This window comes from Macaca mulatta, chromosome 10 (genome assembly GCF_049350105.2).
Source record: "Macaca mulatta isolate MMU2019108-1 chromosome 10, T2T-MMU8v2.0, whole genome shotgun sequence".
NCBI classification, from domain to species: domain Eukaryota; kingdom Metazoa; phylum Chordata; class Mammalia; order Primates; family Cercopithecidae; genus Macaca; species Macaca mulatta.
The window spans coordinates 19,602,809-19,620,488 of NC_133415.1; the positions used below are offsets into that span (position 1 = coordinate 19,602,809).

The 17,680-nt window shown below is 46.5% G+C and overlaps 1 protein-coding gene across 50 annotated transcripts in view; it reads right to left on the reverse strand.

The window, feature by feature from the left end:
* The window catches only part of DEPDC5 (DEP domain containing 5, GATOR1 subcomplex subunit), a 166,113-nt gene that overhangs the window by 12,704 nt on the left and 135,729 nt on the right, over positions 1–17,680 (reverse strand). For 42 of the 50 annotated variants that reach the window (XR_013399213.1, XR_013399211.1, XR_013399209.1 and 39 more), the window contains 3 exons: positions 11,726–11,895; positions 8,132–8,303; positions 4,187–4,247 (listed from right to left, as the gene is read on the reverse strand). Coding sequence is in view for 23 of the 50 variants with exons in the window: in XM_077949893.1 (XP_077806019.1) it covers positions 4,187–4,247; positions 8,132–8,303; positions 11,726–11,895 (403 nt within the window). In the remaining 27 variants the exon portion in view is untranslated. Of the gene's footprint in view, positions 1–4,186; positions 4,248–8,131; positions 8,304–9,796; positions 10,040–11,725; positions 11,896–17,680 lie in introns of all 50 variants that reach the window. The other 8 variants (XR_013399233.1, XR_013399229.1, XR_013399218.1 and 5 more) reach the window with 1 other exon arrangement.

The following is a 17,680-nucleotide window of genomic DNA, read 5'->3' on the forward strand; positions in this document are numbered from 1 at the left end:
CTGGAAATGGGCAGGAGGAGCCATTTTTCATCTATGGCTTGTTCTATTCCTGGTTTTTCTATTTCCATAAGGCACATTTATTACAGTTCTACCTGCTAAGAGCTGTAAAGGACGTGGTAACAGATGTGGCTCCTGCCCTCTAAGTCTGAGGGGTTTATGTAATGAAGACAGTGATGTAGGCAGAACTAAAGATGGGAAAATGCCTGTCTTCTTTCCTGGACTGAGTTCCTTGGGGAGGTGCTGTGTCACATCCTCTACATAATCTGCATTCCATAATTTTTCACCGAAGAATATATGAAGTCAAATATGCAAACTAAATGGGTAGGCTACTACGCACTGTAAGCTGCCTATCTACAGGCTGATTATATGATGAGGAGGTGGAGCGACCTCTACCTCCCGGGTTCAAGCAATTCTCGTGCATCCAGCCTCCTGAGTAGCTGGGATTACAGGCGTGCGCCACCACGACTGGCTAAATTTTGTATTTTTAGTAGAGACAGGGTTTCACCATTTTGGCCAGGCTGGTCTTGAACTGCTGACCTCAGGTGATCCGCCTGCCTCGGTCTCCCAAAGTGCTGGGATTACAGGTGTAAGCTACCGCACTCAGCCTGCTTTCTCCCTACTTTCTTTTTTTTTTTTTTTTTTTTGAGACGGAGTCTCGCTCTGTCGCCCAGGCTGGAGTGCAGTGGCCGGATCTCAGCTCACTGCAAGCTCCGCCTCCCGGATTTACGCCATTCTCCTGCCTCAGCCTCCCAAGTAGCTGGGACTACAGGTGCCCGCCACCTCGCCCGGCTAGTTTTTTGTATTTTTAGTAGAGACGGGGTTTCACCATGTTAGCCAGGATGGTCTCGATCTCCTGACCTTGTGATCCGCCCGTCTCGGCCTCCCAAAGTGCTGGGATTACAGGCTTGAGCCACCGCGCCCGGCCTCTCTCCCTACTTTCTAATTAAAGCTATTGATTTCCTTAGCATGGATCAGCCTGACCAAAGTAATTTTTTTTAACCTCATTTCTTTCTTAGGTCACCAGGAAAGAACTTTGTTTTTTTTTTTTTTTTTTTTTTTGAGACGGAGTCTCGCTCTGTCGCCCAGGCTGGAGTGCAGTGGCGCGATCTCGGCTCACTGCAAGCTCCGCCTCCCGGGTTAACGCCATTCTCCTGCCTCAGCCTCCCGAGTAGCTGGGACTACAGGCGCCCACAACCGCGCCCGGCTAATTTTTTGTATTTTTAGTAGAGACGGGGTTTCACCGTGGTCTCGATCTCCTGACCTTGTGATCCGCCCGCCTCGGCCTCCCAAAGTGCTGGGATTACAGGCGTGAGCCACCGCACCCGGCCAGAACTTTGTTTTTTATTATAAAAAGGCAGTGTAACCACATGGTTCCTGGCCACCTGGCTGTCCACTCAGGGAGAATGCAAGCCAGAAATGCAGTAAGGGCAGGGTGCTCCTATCCCTGGGGAGGGGATATAATCATCTCCACCTGCCCTGAAGAAGATGAAGGAGGAGCTGTAGGTCACAGCCTAGGGGCTGAGGAAGATGAAGGAGGAGCTGTAGGTCACAGCCTAGGGGCTGAGGAAGATGGACACTTTTCTAGCTCTTTCTGAGATGGACCTTATGGGTGGGCTGATGTGTCGTTTAGAGCCACAGTTGCACTTAAAGCTCCACCCTATGCAAAAGCTACATATGAAAGTACTCTAGGCAGGCACCTTGCTAGGCATTATAGAAGGAAACACAAATAGGAAAACCATACCCCTGCCCTCCAGGGGCCCCCAAGTCACTGGAATACAGAGTGTTTTGAAAGAAAGGGAAAGAGGAATTCAGAGAGGGAACATTTGGGAATCCCTGGAGGAACACTCTGACAGGTGTAGAAGGTGGGAGAGGTGTAAGTGTAGAAGGTGGGAGAGGTTAGGTGTAGAAGGTGGGGAGTTTAGGTGTGGAAGGTGGGGGGGGTTTAGCTGTGGAAGGTGGGGGTGTTCAGGTGTGGAAGGTGGGGGGGTTTAGGTGTAGAGGGTGGGGGGGTTTAGTTGTGGAAGGTGGGGGTGTTTAGGTGTGGAGGGTGGGGGTGTTTAGGTGTGGAAGGTGGGGAGTTTAGGTGTGGAAGGTGGGGGTTTTAGGTGTGGAAGGTGGGGTTTAGTTGTGGAAGGTGGGGGGGGTTTAGGTGTGGAAGGTGGGGGGTTTAGGTGTGAAAGGTGGGGGAAGGTTAGGTGTGGAAGGTAGAGGTACAGAAGGTGGGGGTTTAGGTGTGGAAGGTGAGGGGGTTTAGGTGTGAAAGGTGAGGGGTTTAGGTGTGCAAGGTGGGGAGTTTAGGTGTGGAAGGTGAGGGGAGAGTAGGTGTGGAAGGTGGAGGTACAGAAGGTGGGGGTTTAGGTGTGGAAGGTGGGGGTTTTAGGTGTGGAAGGTGGGGTTTAGTTGTGGAAGGTGGGGGGGTTTAGGTGTGGAAGGTGAGGGGGTTTAGGTGTGGAAGGTGGGGGGTTTAGGTGTGGAAGGTGGGGGGAGAGTAGGTGTGGAAGGTGGAGGTACAGAAGGTGGGGGTTTAGGTGTGGAAGGTAGGGGGTTTAGGTGAGGAGCACACTGCAGCAGGGTTTGGTACAATGAAGCAGAGGACTGGTCGGAAAACAGGTGAGGGTATCTGTAGTAGAAAAAGCAGGCTGAGGAGGAAAGGGTAATAGTTCCTGGGAAGATATGACCAGAATCTGGACTGAGGGGGATGAGGAGGAGAATGCAGTGAAGGAAAAAAGCAGACTTAACAAATAAAGGCCACGTTCTGAGTGATATCCTGCCAGCAGAGCAAGCAGAGTAAGAGCTACTTAGAAACTAGTGAGTTAGCAGGGTCCCCCCGGGTGATTGCTGTCTACTGAGGGTTCACTAGGTGCATCACCAGGCTCTCCAGAACATCAGAGAACTCGCCCGGCTTCCCCATGAGGGTTAAGAAAATGGAGGCTCACCAGTTCCAGAATTGCTCATGGTTCCTCAGCCAGATGCTGGTGGAGGTGGGAGTGGATAAGGCCCTTCTGCTTCCAACATCAAGGCCCTTTCCCATTGACCACTGCACTCTCTACCTTCTGCCCCGATTCTGCACACCCACCATTAGTGGAAGGAGGAAATCAGCCACCTTTGCCTTCATTCCACAGCCTTTGCTAAGCATCTGAGCTAGGTCTATGAAGGGCTAGACCTTAGATGAAGGTCTAAGGTAAGTTGGGGCCATGGTGGGTGTGAGAGGCTAAATAGTCCTATGGCTGTATGAGTGTATATAGGGAGGTAGGGACTATAACAGCTGAAGACGCTTGAATAAGGAGATGACAGGACACTGGAGAAGGTGTAATGAGAGGATTACTGAAGCAAGAACAAGGGGCTTTGTTTCTACCATGACTACTAACATGAAGTGGCCATCAGATACCAGGCTGGTGACGTTTGGAGACAACACAGTCGGGGAGACAGTGAAGTCTAGGACAGGCTTTTCCCTGGCACACATATTAGGTGCCAAGAAATATCTATTGACTCATCTATTGCTTTTTAACCATTCGTCGTATTTTCTTTTTTTTGAGACGGAGTCTTGCTCTGTTCTCTGTCGCCTAGGCTGGAGTGCAGTGGCGTGATCTTGGCTCACTGCAAGTTCTGCCTCCTGGGTTCACGCCATTCTCCTGCCTCAGCTTCCCGAGTAGCTGGGACTACAGGCACCCACCACGACGCCCGGCTAATTTTTTTGTATTTTTAGTAGAGACGGGGTTTCACCATGTTAGCCAGGATGGTCTCGATCCCCTGACCTCGTGATCCACCCGCCTCGGCCTCCCGAAGTGCTGGGATTATAGGCTTGAGCCACCGCGCCCAGCCCATTCGTTGTATTTTCAACCTGCGCTGGGCTCTTGACACATTTTTTGATTTTTCATTTTATATTATCTCCTGAATAGCTTGGCCTAGGGTCTTGTTGGAGGCTAAGGAGAGAGTTCTATGTTCTCCACTCAACTGGAAGAAGAAAATAATGAGGACTGAAAAACAACAGCTACGGGAACCAGGGAAGCAGCGCTAATCTCAAAAACCAATGTAAAGAGTCCTGTTGGAGACAAGCAGTGAATTTACCATTGGTGGAACAGATCCCTTTCTCTAGGAATAAAAAAAATGGGTTTCACTTTGGTAACTGCTATTCAAGATAAACACCAATTTCCTTCCCACTCTTCACGTTCGCTAAGGGACAAACCTGTGTGCAATGGCTTCCTGGAAGAGGTGCATTCGATCCCAGTACGTTTCCGGTTCAAAGCCTGAAAGGAAAAGAAGAATAAATATTGGGTTGCGATCACAAGGTTTGTAATTCTCTCTGGGCCAGTCTTCTGTACCCTTTACTATTCTTGGCAATCAGTCCCCTTGAGCCTAACCTTTGCTTCCCCATACTACGCCCTTTGGGAAAGATTTGCCTCCATCCTAAGGGTCAAAGAAAGGACAGCTATGTGTTCACACCATCCCTTCCCCCAAGCTATAGCTGGGTCTAGGAAGGTGGAGTCCTCAGCAGCCAGTGTGAGCTACCAGAACTCAATATAAGGCTCATTCCAATGACTTCTTATACCCAAAGCTGAAAGGAGCATATTAAAGTACAAACAGAAGATAAACTATAAATGCATGCTAGTTGCCATGATCATAGCACACTGCAGCCTTGAACCCCTGGGCTCAAGTGATCCTCCTACCTTAGTCTCCCAAGTACCTACGACCACAGACATGCACCACTATGCCCAAATTTTTTTTTTTTTTTTTTTTTGAAGCAGAGTATTGCTCTGTTGCCCAGGCTGGAGTGCAGTGGTGCAATCTCAGCTCACTGCAACCTCCTCCTGCCAGGTTCAAGTGATTCTCATGCCTCAGCCTCCCGGGTAGCTGGGATTACAGGCACATGCCACCACACCAGGCTAATTTTTGTATTTTTAGTAGAGATGGGGTTTCACCACGTTGGCCAGGCTGGTCTCGAACTCCTGACTTCAAGTGATCCACCTGCCTCGGCCACCCAAAGTGCTGGGATTACAGGCGTGAGCCACTGTGCCCAGCCCACCTCTACTTTTTTGTATTACCAATCTTCCCACAAGAAAAGGCAAATATAAGCTCCATTTTGGGGGTAGGAAAATTGAAGCAAATAAATATAAAAATAAAAATTTGGGCTTGGTGTGGTGGCTCACACCTGTAATCCCAGCACTTAGGGAGGCTGAGGTAGGAGGATCACCTGAGGTCAGGAGTTTGAGACCAGCCTGGCCAACACGGTGAAACACCATCTCTACCAAAAATACAAAAATTAGCCAGGTGTGGTGGCGCATGCCTGTAATCCCAGCTATTCGGGAGGCTGAGGCAGGAGAATTGCTTGAACCCAGGAGGCGGAGGTTGCAGTGAGCTGAGATTGCACCACTGCACTCCAGCCTGGGCGACAGAGCAAGACTCCATCTCAAAAAACTAAAATAAAGTAAAATAAAATAAAAATTTGGCTGGGCGCGGTGGCTCATGCCTGTAATTCCAGCACTTTGGGAGGCCGAGGTGGATGGATCACGAGGTCAGGAGATCAAGACCATCCTGACTAACACGGTGAAATCCTGTCTCTACTAAAAATACAAAAAAAAATTAGCTCGGCATGGTGGTGGGCACCTATAGTACCAGCTATTTGAGACGCTGAGGCAGAAGAATGGCATGAACCCCAGAGGCAGAGCTTGCAGTGAGCCAAGACTGTGCCACTGCACTCCAGCCTGGGTGACTAAGCAAGACTCCGTCTCAAAAAATAAAAAATAAAAAAATAAAAAAATAAAAATTTGAAGAGTGATTGGCTGGGGAGGACAGCAGAAGAGATAAGTCCCCTCCTCCATAACCCACTTCATTACTCCAGCCTTGTGCCTTCTGCAAGGCTGTTGCTGAGGACCAAGAGTGGACAGGGGAGGGAGGAGGGCCGGGGAAGGTTGGACGACCATAGCATGGGAGCCCAGGCTGCTCTGAGGAAGGAGGTGCTGAGGCCTGAGGTGGTAATTGCACAGCCATCTCAAAGACCAGAGTGCCTGTGGTGCTTTTGTTAATCTTTCCACATTTGGAATTTTCTGCCTGTGATGGATTTGAGGATTTGGGGCACCTAAAGAGCAAAAAGCAGCCAGGCACGGTGGCTCACGCCTGTAATCCCAGCACTTTGGGAAGCCGAGGAGGGCGGACTACCTGAGGTCAGGAGTTCAAGACCTGCCTGGCCAACATGGTGAAATCCCATCTCTACAAAAATACAAAAAAAACTACCCAGGCATGATGGCGTGTGCCTGTAATCCCAGCTACTCAGGAGGCTGGGGCAGGAGAATCGCTTGAATTGGGAGGTGGAGGTTGCAGTGAGACGACATCACGCCACTGTACTCCAGCCTGGGTGACAGAGCGAGACTCCGTCACACACACACACACACACACACACACACGGCAAAAAGCAAAAAAGACTTTGGCTTTAAACAGAAAATCCACATACAGCACATTCTTGTCAGATTTTTAAGATTTTGAATTTGCTGCTATAGGAAACAGCAAGAACAGGAAGAGAAGAGGCACAGAAGCAAGAAAATCGATTTTCAGATTCAAATCCTTATTCCTTTAAACTGGGACCCTTTCTGCAGCTGTAACCATGGCAACCAACAGAGGCTGCTGGTCTTGAAGACTGAGTTACAACTGGCAGGGAAAAACAACTTGCACGAAAATGTCCTCCAACGCCAGCCCTGTGGGCAACCCTGTGCTTTTATAGCAAAGGTGGAAAACCCCGAAAGAGTCTTTGGACAGTGTCGGGGGAAGATATCTCTGTCCCTTCAACATAATAAAAACAATAGTACCAGGAGCTGCTTGGCTTAAAACGGTCCCATATGAACACAATCATCTGGCATTTCAGGACTGCATAAATGGTCCTCTCTCAGCCATACCACTGTGAGGTTAAACAAGAACATGTGAGTTTCAAGGGGGCTTTGTAAGCTCTGTGTGTCCCACAGTCTATAGCCTCCAGCAGGTAGGGCCTCTGTGGGGCTTGCTTGGGACCCCGGTTATCACTTAGAACATTGTGTCTATAAAAAAATATCTTCCAAACTGTAAACAAAAAACACACAGATGGGCTTTTGGAAGAAAAGCTGTTTGCACCATGAGGGCAGCCTGTCACATGGAAATTGCAGGAATACTTAGCTTGGCCTAATCCACCTGGGGAGACCTCCGTATCTTTTGGGCCAGTTCCCTGCCACTGATCACGACACAGACTTACAAGGGCACAAGAAGAAAGCATCTCCCTTACGTCAAACGTTATTTCCTTCACAGCTCTAATCTTTATACCTGAGAAACCTCAGGGCTCCTGATGTATCAGCATCAACCCTAGCTTTATGTTTTAAAAAAGATCATCTGTGAACTCATCAAAAGCTTTGTAGGAGCTATTTATACATGCATCCGCAACGAGCACTTGGTGATAAAAAGCTATATGCTGTGTCAAGTGCAGCTTGTCTTTGATCTGTCCTAAACCTGCCCTCACGGTTCTGGGGGTCTGGTGTGGAGCAGCAGGTCCAGGCTGACCCTGGGTACTCTCTTTCCGATTGACAACCTTTCCCAGAGGGAAGGGCTCTGATTTGGGTCCTGCTATCATCCTCTGATCCTGCTTTGTCTTCCCTGAGATGCATGACTCGAGTCACACGCACTGTTCCAGAGGCTGACATGCCACAGCTTTGCAGAAAAGGATGCTGTTTCCTGTTTTGCTTTTCATGCCCTCCCTTTCCTGGCCTTTTTGCATGAAATAGCATATGCAAGTCTCCCGTGAGGTTTAATTCCCTGCAGCCCAAATCAGTTAGGCTGGAGCATATGAAAGGAGAGCGTGGGAGAACACCAGTGCTGCCTGTGATTTATAGAGTTTAGCGCCCTCTCCCACCCACCACTCTGCTCCAGGCAGCTCCTGACACTCTCATTTTAGGAATAAGGAATTCGAGACTCAGAGACATGAAATGATTTGTCCAGGGTTATCCAGCCACTAAGTCAAGAACCAGGATCCTTTAGAACCTTGATCCTTTTGGCCCCTTGTTGAAAGGTTCTCCCTTTTCCCTAGCCGTGTTGACTGGATACCCAGAGTGGTGTCCTTGGTAGGGACGGGGTCTTACTGGTTGAGACAGAACCGCCAGAAGGGAGTATTTCTTACTATCAAACAGGTGCTCGCTGCCCTCCTTGAGCAAGCAGCTGATGTTGAGTGGGATGAAGAGCTGGGCACGAAGGGGGTCGCCATACAGGTAACTGGGCAGTGCAAAAGGCCCCTCCAAAACTGGGACCAACAAAAAGCCACAGGAGGTGGCTTTCCGATGCCAACCTTGGACCTGGCAGAAAGTACAAAAACAGACAATATCATCTGCAAGTTCTTTCAAACAAAAGAAAATACTTCCCAAGGAGCAAACCCTCCAGAAAGGCAGCATGCACATTGATTGGCATGCTCATTTATTCATGTTCGCTGGCTGCAAATTGGTCCTGGACAGGCAAAAATGCAGTTTAACATCCTGACAAATACTAGAAAAACTGTGAGCTAAGCACACAGCTCCTCTTTATGGCCTAAACTTCTGCACCTTCGGTGTTTCTTTTAGAAAGAACGGTCTGCACAGAGTTGAAATCCTTCCTATTCTAGGGGATGTTGGAGAAAGGTCATAGGATAGAGGTTAAGTCTTTCTAATTTTGTCTTTTTTTTTTTTTTTTTTTTTTGAGACAGTCTTGCTCTGTTGCCCAGGCTGGAGTACAGTGGCCAGATCTCAGCTCACTGCAACCTCCACCTCCCGGGTTCAAGGAATTCTCCCACCTGAGACTCCCGGGTAGCTGGGACTATAGGCGTGCACTACCATGTCCAGTTAATTTTTGTATTTTTAGTAGAGACAGGGTTTCGCCAGTTGGCCAGGATGGTCTCGAACTCCTGACTCAGGTGATCCGCTGGCCTCAGCCTCCCAAATGCTAGGTTTATAGGCATGAGCCACTGCACCCAGCCTAATTTTGTACTTTACCAGGAACTTCAGTTCAAAGTATCAAACAGGAAAACAACTCACTCCAGCTGGCTGAGAGAAATGTGACGCAGGGTGGGAAATGACCATGGTGGCTTCTGATAATGGTTAACCCTGATCTGACAGAGTGAGAGACTACCAAATTCTATCTGTCCAAAGATGAGAACAAAAGTTACAGGGGCAAAAAGATAAACCTACCATCAATAACATTTTCTTAGGGAACACTGGCAATTTTCTAGATCTTGAGATACTCTTTTTAACCATAAAAATGACGTATGTTAAAAAATAAAAAAGTTGATCGATGTGGCTCTGGCATACAGATGATTTTTGTGTCAAGTATTGTTTCCAAAAAAATACAGTTGGGACAGAGCTTGACTTAAACAAATGATTATGTAAAAAATTAAAGGATACCACCTTTATCTTTTCTCTCAGGAATGTTCATAACAAAAATAACAAAAAAAAAGCCGAGATCTCCATTTGACCAAAATAATTCCTAAGGCTTGGTCAAAATCTGATTTTTAACAAATGGGGACACTGCCTTAAAATAATAATTAACTTACATACACTAAAGTTTTAAAAGCTTAATAAAATAATGATAAAGAGATTAGCAGCTTTCAGTGGGTTTTACATGAACAGATGCGAAAAGTGTACTTTATGGAGACAGCTGCTAAATTCCTCTAAGGAAATGAACACTGTCTCTCTTGCCCAACTGTAACTATGTGTGTGTGTCTATGAATGCTGTGGTCATGCTGTTTTGGGATATGCTTATCTAGTAAGGGCCAGCAAGGAGAGTGCTTATGCCTACTGGGTCAGAGAGCTAGTTTTACCTGAAAGAAGTGGTCACGCTGGTATCAGTGAGCTGGGGAAGGGCTAGTGTCCTCTGTGAGCTGAGCAGAATGAGCAGTGGGTTGTCTTTTTTTATTTGGACCTTAAGGATGTTCCCCAGATGGGAGTCTTTCCAAGGGAGGGGTCCTTGAAGATGCTAATGCCATGTGGAGGCAGACAGAGACCCGGACAAATTGCTTTCCCAGGATACCATGTTTTGTGGGATAAAACTTAGCCTATGAGCTCTGGACAAAAAAAAAAAAAAAAAACATATAAAACCTGCTGGCCCATGCTGTACTCATTTCTCTTTGCTTATCTCCTCGCTTTTAGTAAACTCTTTTTGAACTTCCCAGCTGTTCTCTGCTGTATGAAGAGATGGCTGGGCTGGTGTTGAGAGAAGTGAGATTCAGTAGAAGCCACAGAAGAATATTCTTTTTGGCTATACTGGAGAGTGTATAAAAAGGAGTGGTAGACTATAAAGATGGTTAAGGAGCGCTCCTGGAAGATACTGACAACTTGGCTAAGGAGTGAGCACTGTGATGGGGGATGGTCAGGGATGGCTTCTTAGTGTAGGAGCAATGAATGGCCTGATTAGAGATGCAGGCCAGGATGAAACAGAAGGAGAAAGGACAGGCAGGAAGGCCAGTTAAAACAGGGCTTCTCAACCTTGGCACTTGTGACATTTTGGGCTGGTTATTCTTTGTTGTGGGGGCTGCCCTGAGCATTACAGGATGGTGAGCAGCACTGCTGGTCTCTACCCACTGAACGCCAGTAGCACCCACCCTGTCCTCATCGCTTTCTTTCTTTTTCTTTTTCCAAGATGAAGTCTCACTCTGTCACCCAGGCTGGAGTGCAGTAGCATGATCTCAGCCCACTACAACCTCCACCTCCTAGGTTCAAGTGATTTTTGTGCCTCAGCTTCTTGAGTAGCTGGGACTACAGGCGTGCAGTACCATGCCTGGGTAATTTTTATGTTTTCAGAAGAGACAGGGTTTCACCATGTTGGCCAGGCTAGTCTCTAACTCCCGACCTTGAGTGATCTGCCCGCCTCGGCCTCCTAAGGCGTGAGCCACTGTGCCCAGCCACCCCCTTCTATCTTCAGATACTGCCAAATGATCCCGGATGGCAAAATTGCCCCAGGTAAAGAACCACTGAGTTCAAAGCAGTGATGTTTACTGACGGGACTGGTTAACTATGGTGTAAACAAATAATAGAATACTCTCCAGCCCTTAAAAACAACGAAGCAAAACAAAAACAAACAAAAACCCAATAACAATAATAATAAAAAAAAAAATCCCAAGGCAGATTTATTTGTACTGACATGGAACACATAGGTGATAGAAAAAATGCAATGTAAGTAGTATGTATCCAATGCTACCGCCTCTGTTGAAAAAAAAAAGTAACGTGATTTTGTCCATGCTTAGAATCTCTGTGGAAATGTACTCAACAAAGCGGTAGTGGTGGTTGCTTTTAGATGAAAGTCCCAGGGAATGAAAGTGGGAAATAGACTTACTTTTCACTCTAAACCAGTGATTCTCAACAGGGAGCAATACTCCCCCTTCCTGGGAGAGTATTGTGGCAATATCTGGAGACATTTTGATTACCACACCTCGGGCTGTGCTACTAGCATTTAGTGGGTAGAGGCTAGGGTTGTTGCTCAATTTCCTATAAGATGTAGGACTCCCCCACAGAGAATTATCTGGCCTCAGATGTCAATAGTGCCAAGGCTAAGAAACCCTGATTCTACCCTTTTTGATCACTTGAAATTTTTACTATGTTTAATTTTTTTAAAAAAGTTACTCCAGTAGTCCTAATGAATGGTAATAAGAGCCTGAACTAAAAAATTAAAGTGACATGAATCTCTACCAAGCATCTCCATGCCCCACTGTGAGGTGAGCCAAAGGCCCGATGACATGCATGAAGGTTCTCACCATCTCGAAGAGTACTGCTGCGGTCACCGCCATCCAGTGCAGCTTGATCTCAAAGGCTGCGTTCAGAGAAAAGTTGCCATGGTAATAACAGCTGCACCACTCCAGCCGGTCTGTGCGGTTGTTCACATCAACATCCAGGGTCACAGTCCTCTGCTCTGGGACAGTGGCAGCTATGTCAGCACACAGGAGGGGCCCCAAGAGAGCGAGAAAAGGAGTGGGATGAAGAACAAACAACTAAGTATCCAGATATGAAACTATATACAAGATGCTATTGCATGTATAGCATGTATAATGCCTAAAAGAAAACTGCAGATTCTAGAAGTTTCCTGGAAATCATCTAGACTAGAGATTGGAAAACTTTCTGTAAAAGGCTCCATTATAAATATTTCACATTTTGTGAGACATATGGTTTCTGTTGCAACTACTCAACTCTGCTATTGTAGTGCAAAAGCAGCCACGAACGTTACATAATCAATGTGCTTGGCTATATTCCAATAAAACTTTAAAAAAGCAGACTGAGTTTTAGGGCGGTTAAACTATTCTGTATGATATTATAATGTTAGATATGTGCCACTGTCCAAACCTATAGAATATACACCACCAGCCGGGCACAGTGGCTCATGCCTGTAATTCCAGCACTTCGGGAGGCCGAGGTGCTGGAATCGAGACCATCCTGGCCAACATGGTGAAACTCTGTCACTACTAAAAATACAAAAATTAGCTGGGTGTGGTGGCGCGCACCTGTGGTCCCAACTACTCGGGAGGCTGAGGCAGGACAATCGCTTGAATTTGGGAGGCAGAGGTTGCAGTGAGCTGAGACAGCACCATTGCACTCCAGCCTGGCGACACAGCGAGACTCCATCTCAAAAAAAAAAAAAAAAAAAAGAATATACAACACCAAGAGTGAACCCTGAAATGTAAACCATGGATTCTGGGTGACAATGATGTCAATGTAAGTTTATGGATTGTACCTTGTAAAAATGGACTACTCCGTCTGGGGATGTTGATAGTGGGGGCAGCAGGTTGTGGGGGTGGAAGTCAAACGATGTATAGTAATTTTCTTTCTTTCTTTTTTAGAGATGGAGTCTCATTCTGTCACCCAGGCTGGAGTGCAGTAGCATGATCTTGGCTCCCTGCAACCTCTGCCTCCCAGGCTCAAGTGATTCTCTTGCTTCAGTCTCCCAAGTAGCTGGGATTACAGGTGTGTGCCACCACACCCGGCTAATTTTTGTACGTTTAGGAGAGATGGGGTTTTGCCATGTTGGCCAGGCTGGTCTCAAACTCATGACCTCAGGTGATCCACCCGCCTCAGCCTCCCAAAGTGCTGGGATTACAGGTTTGAGCCACCATGCCGGCCAGATGTATAGGAACTTTCTATCAGATTCTGCTATGAACCGAAAACTCCTCTAAAAGAAATAGTCAATTATAAACGAACAAATGGTAAGCCAGACTTGGCTGCTTAAGCCATAGTTTACTTCTCCCTAAGTAATCCAACCCCTTCATTTACAGATGAGGAAACGGCAGCCCAGGGAGAGAAGATGCCTTGGCCAAGATCATGGAATCAGAACCTCAGCCAGGCTAACCCCTAGAACTTTTTATTTCAGTGCCTATGAAAAAAAAACACAATGGGCAAACAGCCCAGACCACCAGTGACAAGTCTTGCTTTTCAGGTTTCAACCCAGGAAGACAGTAGTTCTACAATCTTTTCTCAAGAAATGAAACCTTATAATGAAGCTTAACACCCCGTCCCATCATTGACATGTTGCTCAAGGATGCTGGGTGAGTACCAAGCTTACTCATCCTATCTGAGACTTCTGCTCAGAAATCCTACTCAACTCAAGATAGGATGTTTTAGAGATGTGTCAGACAATCAAGTTCCTGACCAGGCTAAAGCCCTAAAATAGGCTTAGAAGCAAAGAAAAGGTCAGGCCTCTGTTCTGCTTGGCTGGGCACTGCCAGACCTAGGGTTTCTTTTTGTTAGTTTTTTCCTCCCTGAGGCACAGTCTCAAGAGATCCTGAGAACATGTGCCCCCAGACCTAGGGTTTCTATAAACTATAATCCGCCCCTCATTCTCCCTTACCCCCAAGAATTCAATAGTTTTCTTTAGCTGAAGTGGTCAGTTCAGTTCTGGGTTCTACAGACAGAATCCCTGAGTGTGGGTTTTTCTCCCTGACAAGGATAAACAGCTATTGAGTCAGCAATTTTAATGAGCTTCTGTTGTAAGGCAGGAGAGCTCCAGCTAGCTCACTAATGGCATTCAGGCGAACTGGCATTCGGCTGCCACATGTACCACTTACCATTCTCACAAAAGACTAAGTCCAGGCAGTGTGGTTAGCAAGATGAATATGAGAGCAGGGATTAACCAAAAGTTGACAGAAACTGGAGAAAGAGAACGCCTGAAAGAGCTGCTGAGAGCTAAATTAATTGAATGTGGCTGAAAGGATGAGTTGATAAAGATAATGTAAAGATAATGATTTTAAGTGATATGTGTTTTGCTTTTGCATTAAGAGGTAAAGAAAAAGGACTAGAACACGTTACTGTTGATGACTTGGTGCCTGAAATCACTCCAAAAGGCAGAGCCCTAGTACTTGACAGTTTAAAGAAGGAGCTCCTACAAAAAATAAAAGCATTCCTTGCTCAGCCTGTCAGTCTTTAAGATTGACCTAATTGTGTTGCTCTGTGGTATTATTTTTGAAAGTAATATTTGCCATAAATTAGAAAACGATTCCCAAAATAAAATTCTTTTTTTAGCCAGGCATGGTGGCTCACGCCTGTAATCCCAAAACTTTGGGAGGCCAAGGCAGGCAGATCACCTGAGGTCAGGAGTTCAAGACTAACCTGACCAACATGGAGAAACCCCGTCTCTAATAAAAATACAAAAAATTAGCCGGGCGTGGTGGTGCATGCCTGTAATCCTAGTTACTCGGGAGGCTGAGGCAGGAGAATCGCTTGAATCTGGGAGGCAAAGGTTGCAGTGAGCCGAGATCGCACCATTGTACTCTAGCCTGAGCAACAAGAGCAAAACTCCATCTCAAAATTAAAAAAAAAAATTTTTTTAATGTTTTTATTGAGACTGAATCTCACTTTGTTGCCCGGGTTCAGGAGATTCTTGTGTCTCAGCCTCCCAAGTAGCTGGGCCTACAGGTGCACGTCACCACGCCCAGCTAATTTTTGCATTTTAATAAGAGTTGGGGTTTCCCCATGTTGGCCAGGCTTGTCTTGAACTCCTGACCTTAATTGATCTGCCTGCCTCGGCCCCCGAAAGTGCTGGGATAATAATGAGCCACAAAGCCTGGCCAAAATCCCTTTTTGTATGATGATATATGGTTTTCAGTAGTGATATCTACACTGTATTGATTTTTTCCTCAAATTTTAATAAATATCTCATGAATGGAAAAACAAACAAACAAAAAAACCTAGAACATGCAAATGGGAAAAGTTCTTGATTTGGAGTTGGAAGATCTAAGCTCGGCCATTTAGTAACCACGTCTCAGAGAGCATTGCTTCACCTCTCCTGGTTTAGTTCCTGGACTACAAACTGAGATGTGTCAGCCCAGCTGCTTCATAGAGATGGATGAGAATCAGGTTAAGCATGGATTAGAAAGGAGTGTGGACCTACTCTCTTGCCTTCTCCAGCCACCTAACTTGTAACTCTCCTCTTTTCCTTCTGTTCCTGCTGGTCTTTTCTCCCAATTTAGGCCATGAGTTCACCAGTGTTCAATCTGAGGCCTGTCTGTGCCTCCGACGGACACTGCTTGGCTGTCTGTGACATTTAAGGCTAAAGAACTTGGTCATTCCAATGCTAAAAGGCTCACCAAAACTAGATTCTGTCTTTGCTTCATGTTCTGGATTCCTGATACTGCCAGAATAACCCTTTACTTAGTCAAAATCAAAAGAAGTTTTGCCCTCTGGTCTTGGACACTGTGTTTCTTCCCAAGAGAAAAGTCTGTGTCACAAAGACAAGGATGCTCAATAAATACCAGCAGTGGCCTCATGCATCTCTTCTCTCTCATCTGGCATGTTAAGTTCAGAACATGCTGGCCTGGGCCAGGAAGTACACTGCTCAACCAAGTGGTTACCGGCTGAAGATACTACTGGCCCTGTACTTCCGAGTTAGATTCGGCAGTACATATGTTTCTCGCAGGATTATGCTGTTGACAAAGATGTGAGCCCAGCTGAGTTCAGCTTTCTGGTTCATTGAATCATTACTTGAGTTCCATGAAAACCATCTTATTCACACAAGACCAATAAATACATGCAAGCCCAGAGGAGGAACAGGCCGAGCATCCTTCACCCAGGTCATAGTCAGGGGGTTATCAGTACCTGGGGAAGGGGACAGTGTCAGCAGAGGAGAAAAATGCAACCCCAGGTAGGGGAGTGATACTCTACATAACAATCAGAGGTGCCCAGGTACGGAACAAGTAGTCTTGGGAGTGAGTGCTATGTTGAGGGGGGTTTTCAAAGAGAATCTTGCTCCCCACTTATCAGGAGTGCTGCAGAAAACATTCAAGTGTCAGGGTTTGGACAGAGGTGCTCTAAATTCCCTCCTGACTCCAAAATCCAGTGGGCCATCAAGAAAAGGCTGGGACCGGGTGCAGTGGCTCATGCCTGTAATATTAGCACTTTGGGAGGCCGAGGTGGGAGGATTGCTTGAGTCCAGGAGTTCAAGACCAGCCTGGGCAACAAAGACCCTGTCTCCACAAAATATCAAAAAATTAACCAGGCATGCTGGCACATGCCTGTGCTCCCAGCCACTTCGGAGGCTGAGGCAGGAGGGTTACTTGAACCCAGGAGGTTGAGGCTGCAACAAGCTAGGATCATGCCACCACACTTCAGCCTGGGCAACAGAGCAAGACTCTGTGTCAAAAACACAAACAAACAGCCAGGCTGGTGGCTCACTACCGTAATCCCAGCACTTTGGGAGGCTAAGGCGGGTGGGTCACCTGAGGTCATGAGTTTGAGACCAGCCTGACCAACATGGTGAAACCACATCTCTACTAAAAATACAAAAAAAATTAGCCAGGCGTGGTGGTGTATCCCTGTAATCCCGGCTACTCAGGAGGCTGAGGCAGGGGACTTGCTTGAGTCCGGGAGGCAGAGGTTGCAGTGAGCTGAGATCACGCCACTGCACTCTAGCCTAGGTGACAAAGCAAGACTCTGTCTCAAAAAAAAAAAAACCAAAACAACAACAACAAAAAAACCAAAAACACACAAACAAAACAAAGCTGAGAAGGCAAAGGCATGTGAGTGGGCTTAAGGGGTGCAGGGCTGTTGCTTCCAGAGTCTCAGATGCACCTGCTGCTTTCCAGGTGAGAGGCCCAGGGTGACCGGGATGGGAAAGTGGGAGCCACCACGAGCCAAGCCAGAGAGGGTCATGCGTCAATGTCAGGCATTTCAAAACAGACTTCCAATGCCAACTTCCAACTGAGTATCCTAAGTGTTTAAAAAGGAACATGTCGAAACAAAAAACAAAAAAAGGGACAGGTCACAAATGATACACAGGCCTTCCTCCCCCTGCAAATCATGTTATTTTTTTTTTTTCTGAAGAAAAACCCAAACACTGAAGACGGCTCAATTTAAAGAAAACAGATCTTCCCCACTTAAGTAAATGAAACAGTAAAAGACTATATTCTAACCTGAAAAAATTCTGGTAAGAAACCTCTCATATCCTAACACAAAGGGCTGAGAGTTGTTATTGGATAGAATTAGCTGCAGGTTTAAAAGGAAAAGAAACCCATTTCTTTTGGGAAGAGTGATGGGCAAGAGACTGATGGAATGAAATTCCTTGTAACAACTATGGAAACCACTGAAAAGTTAATAAAAGGATGTTTTCCCAGGAAACATGCACGCACACAACTCTGCCTAGTTTCAGATTCACTGACCCCCTAAAGCCCATACACAGATCCCAGGAGAAGAACACCTGTTTAATACCTGCTATAGACATAAATCCTCTC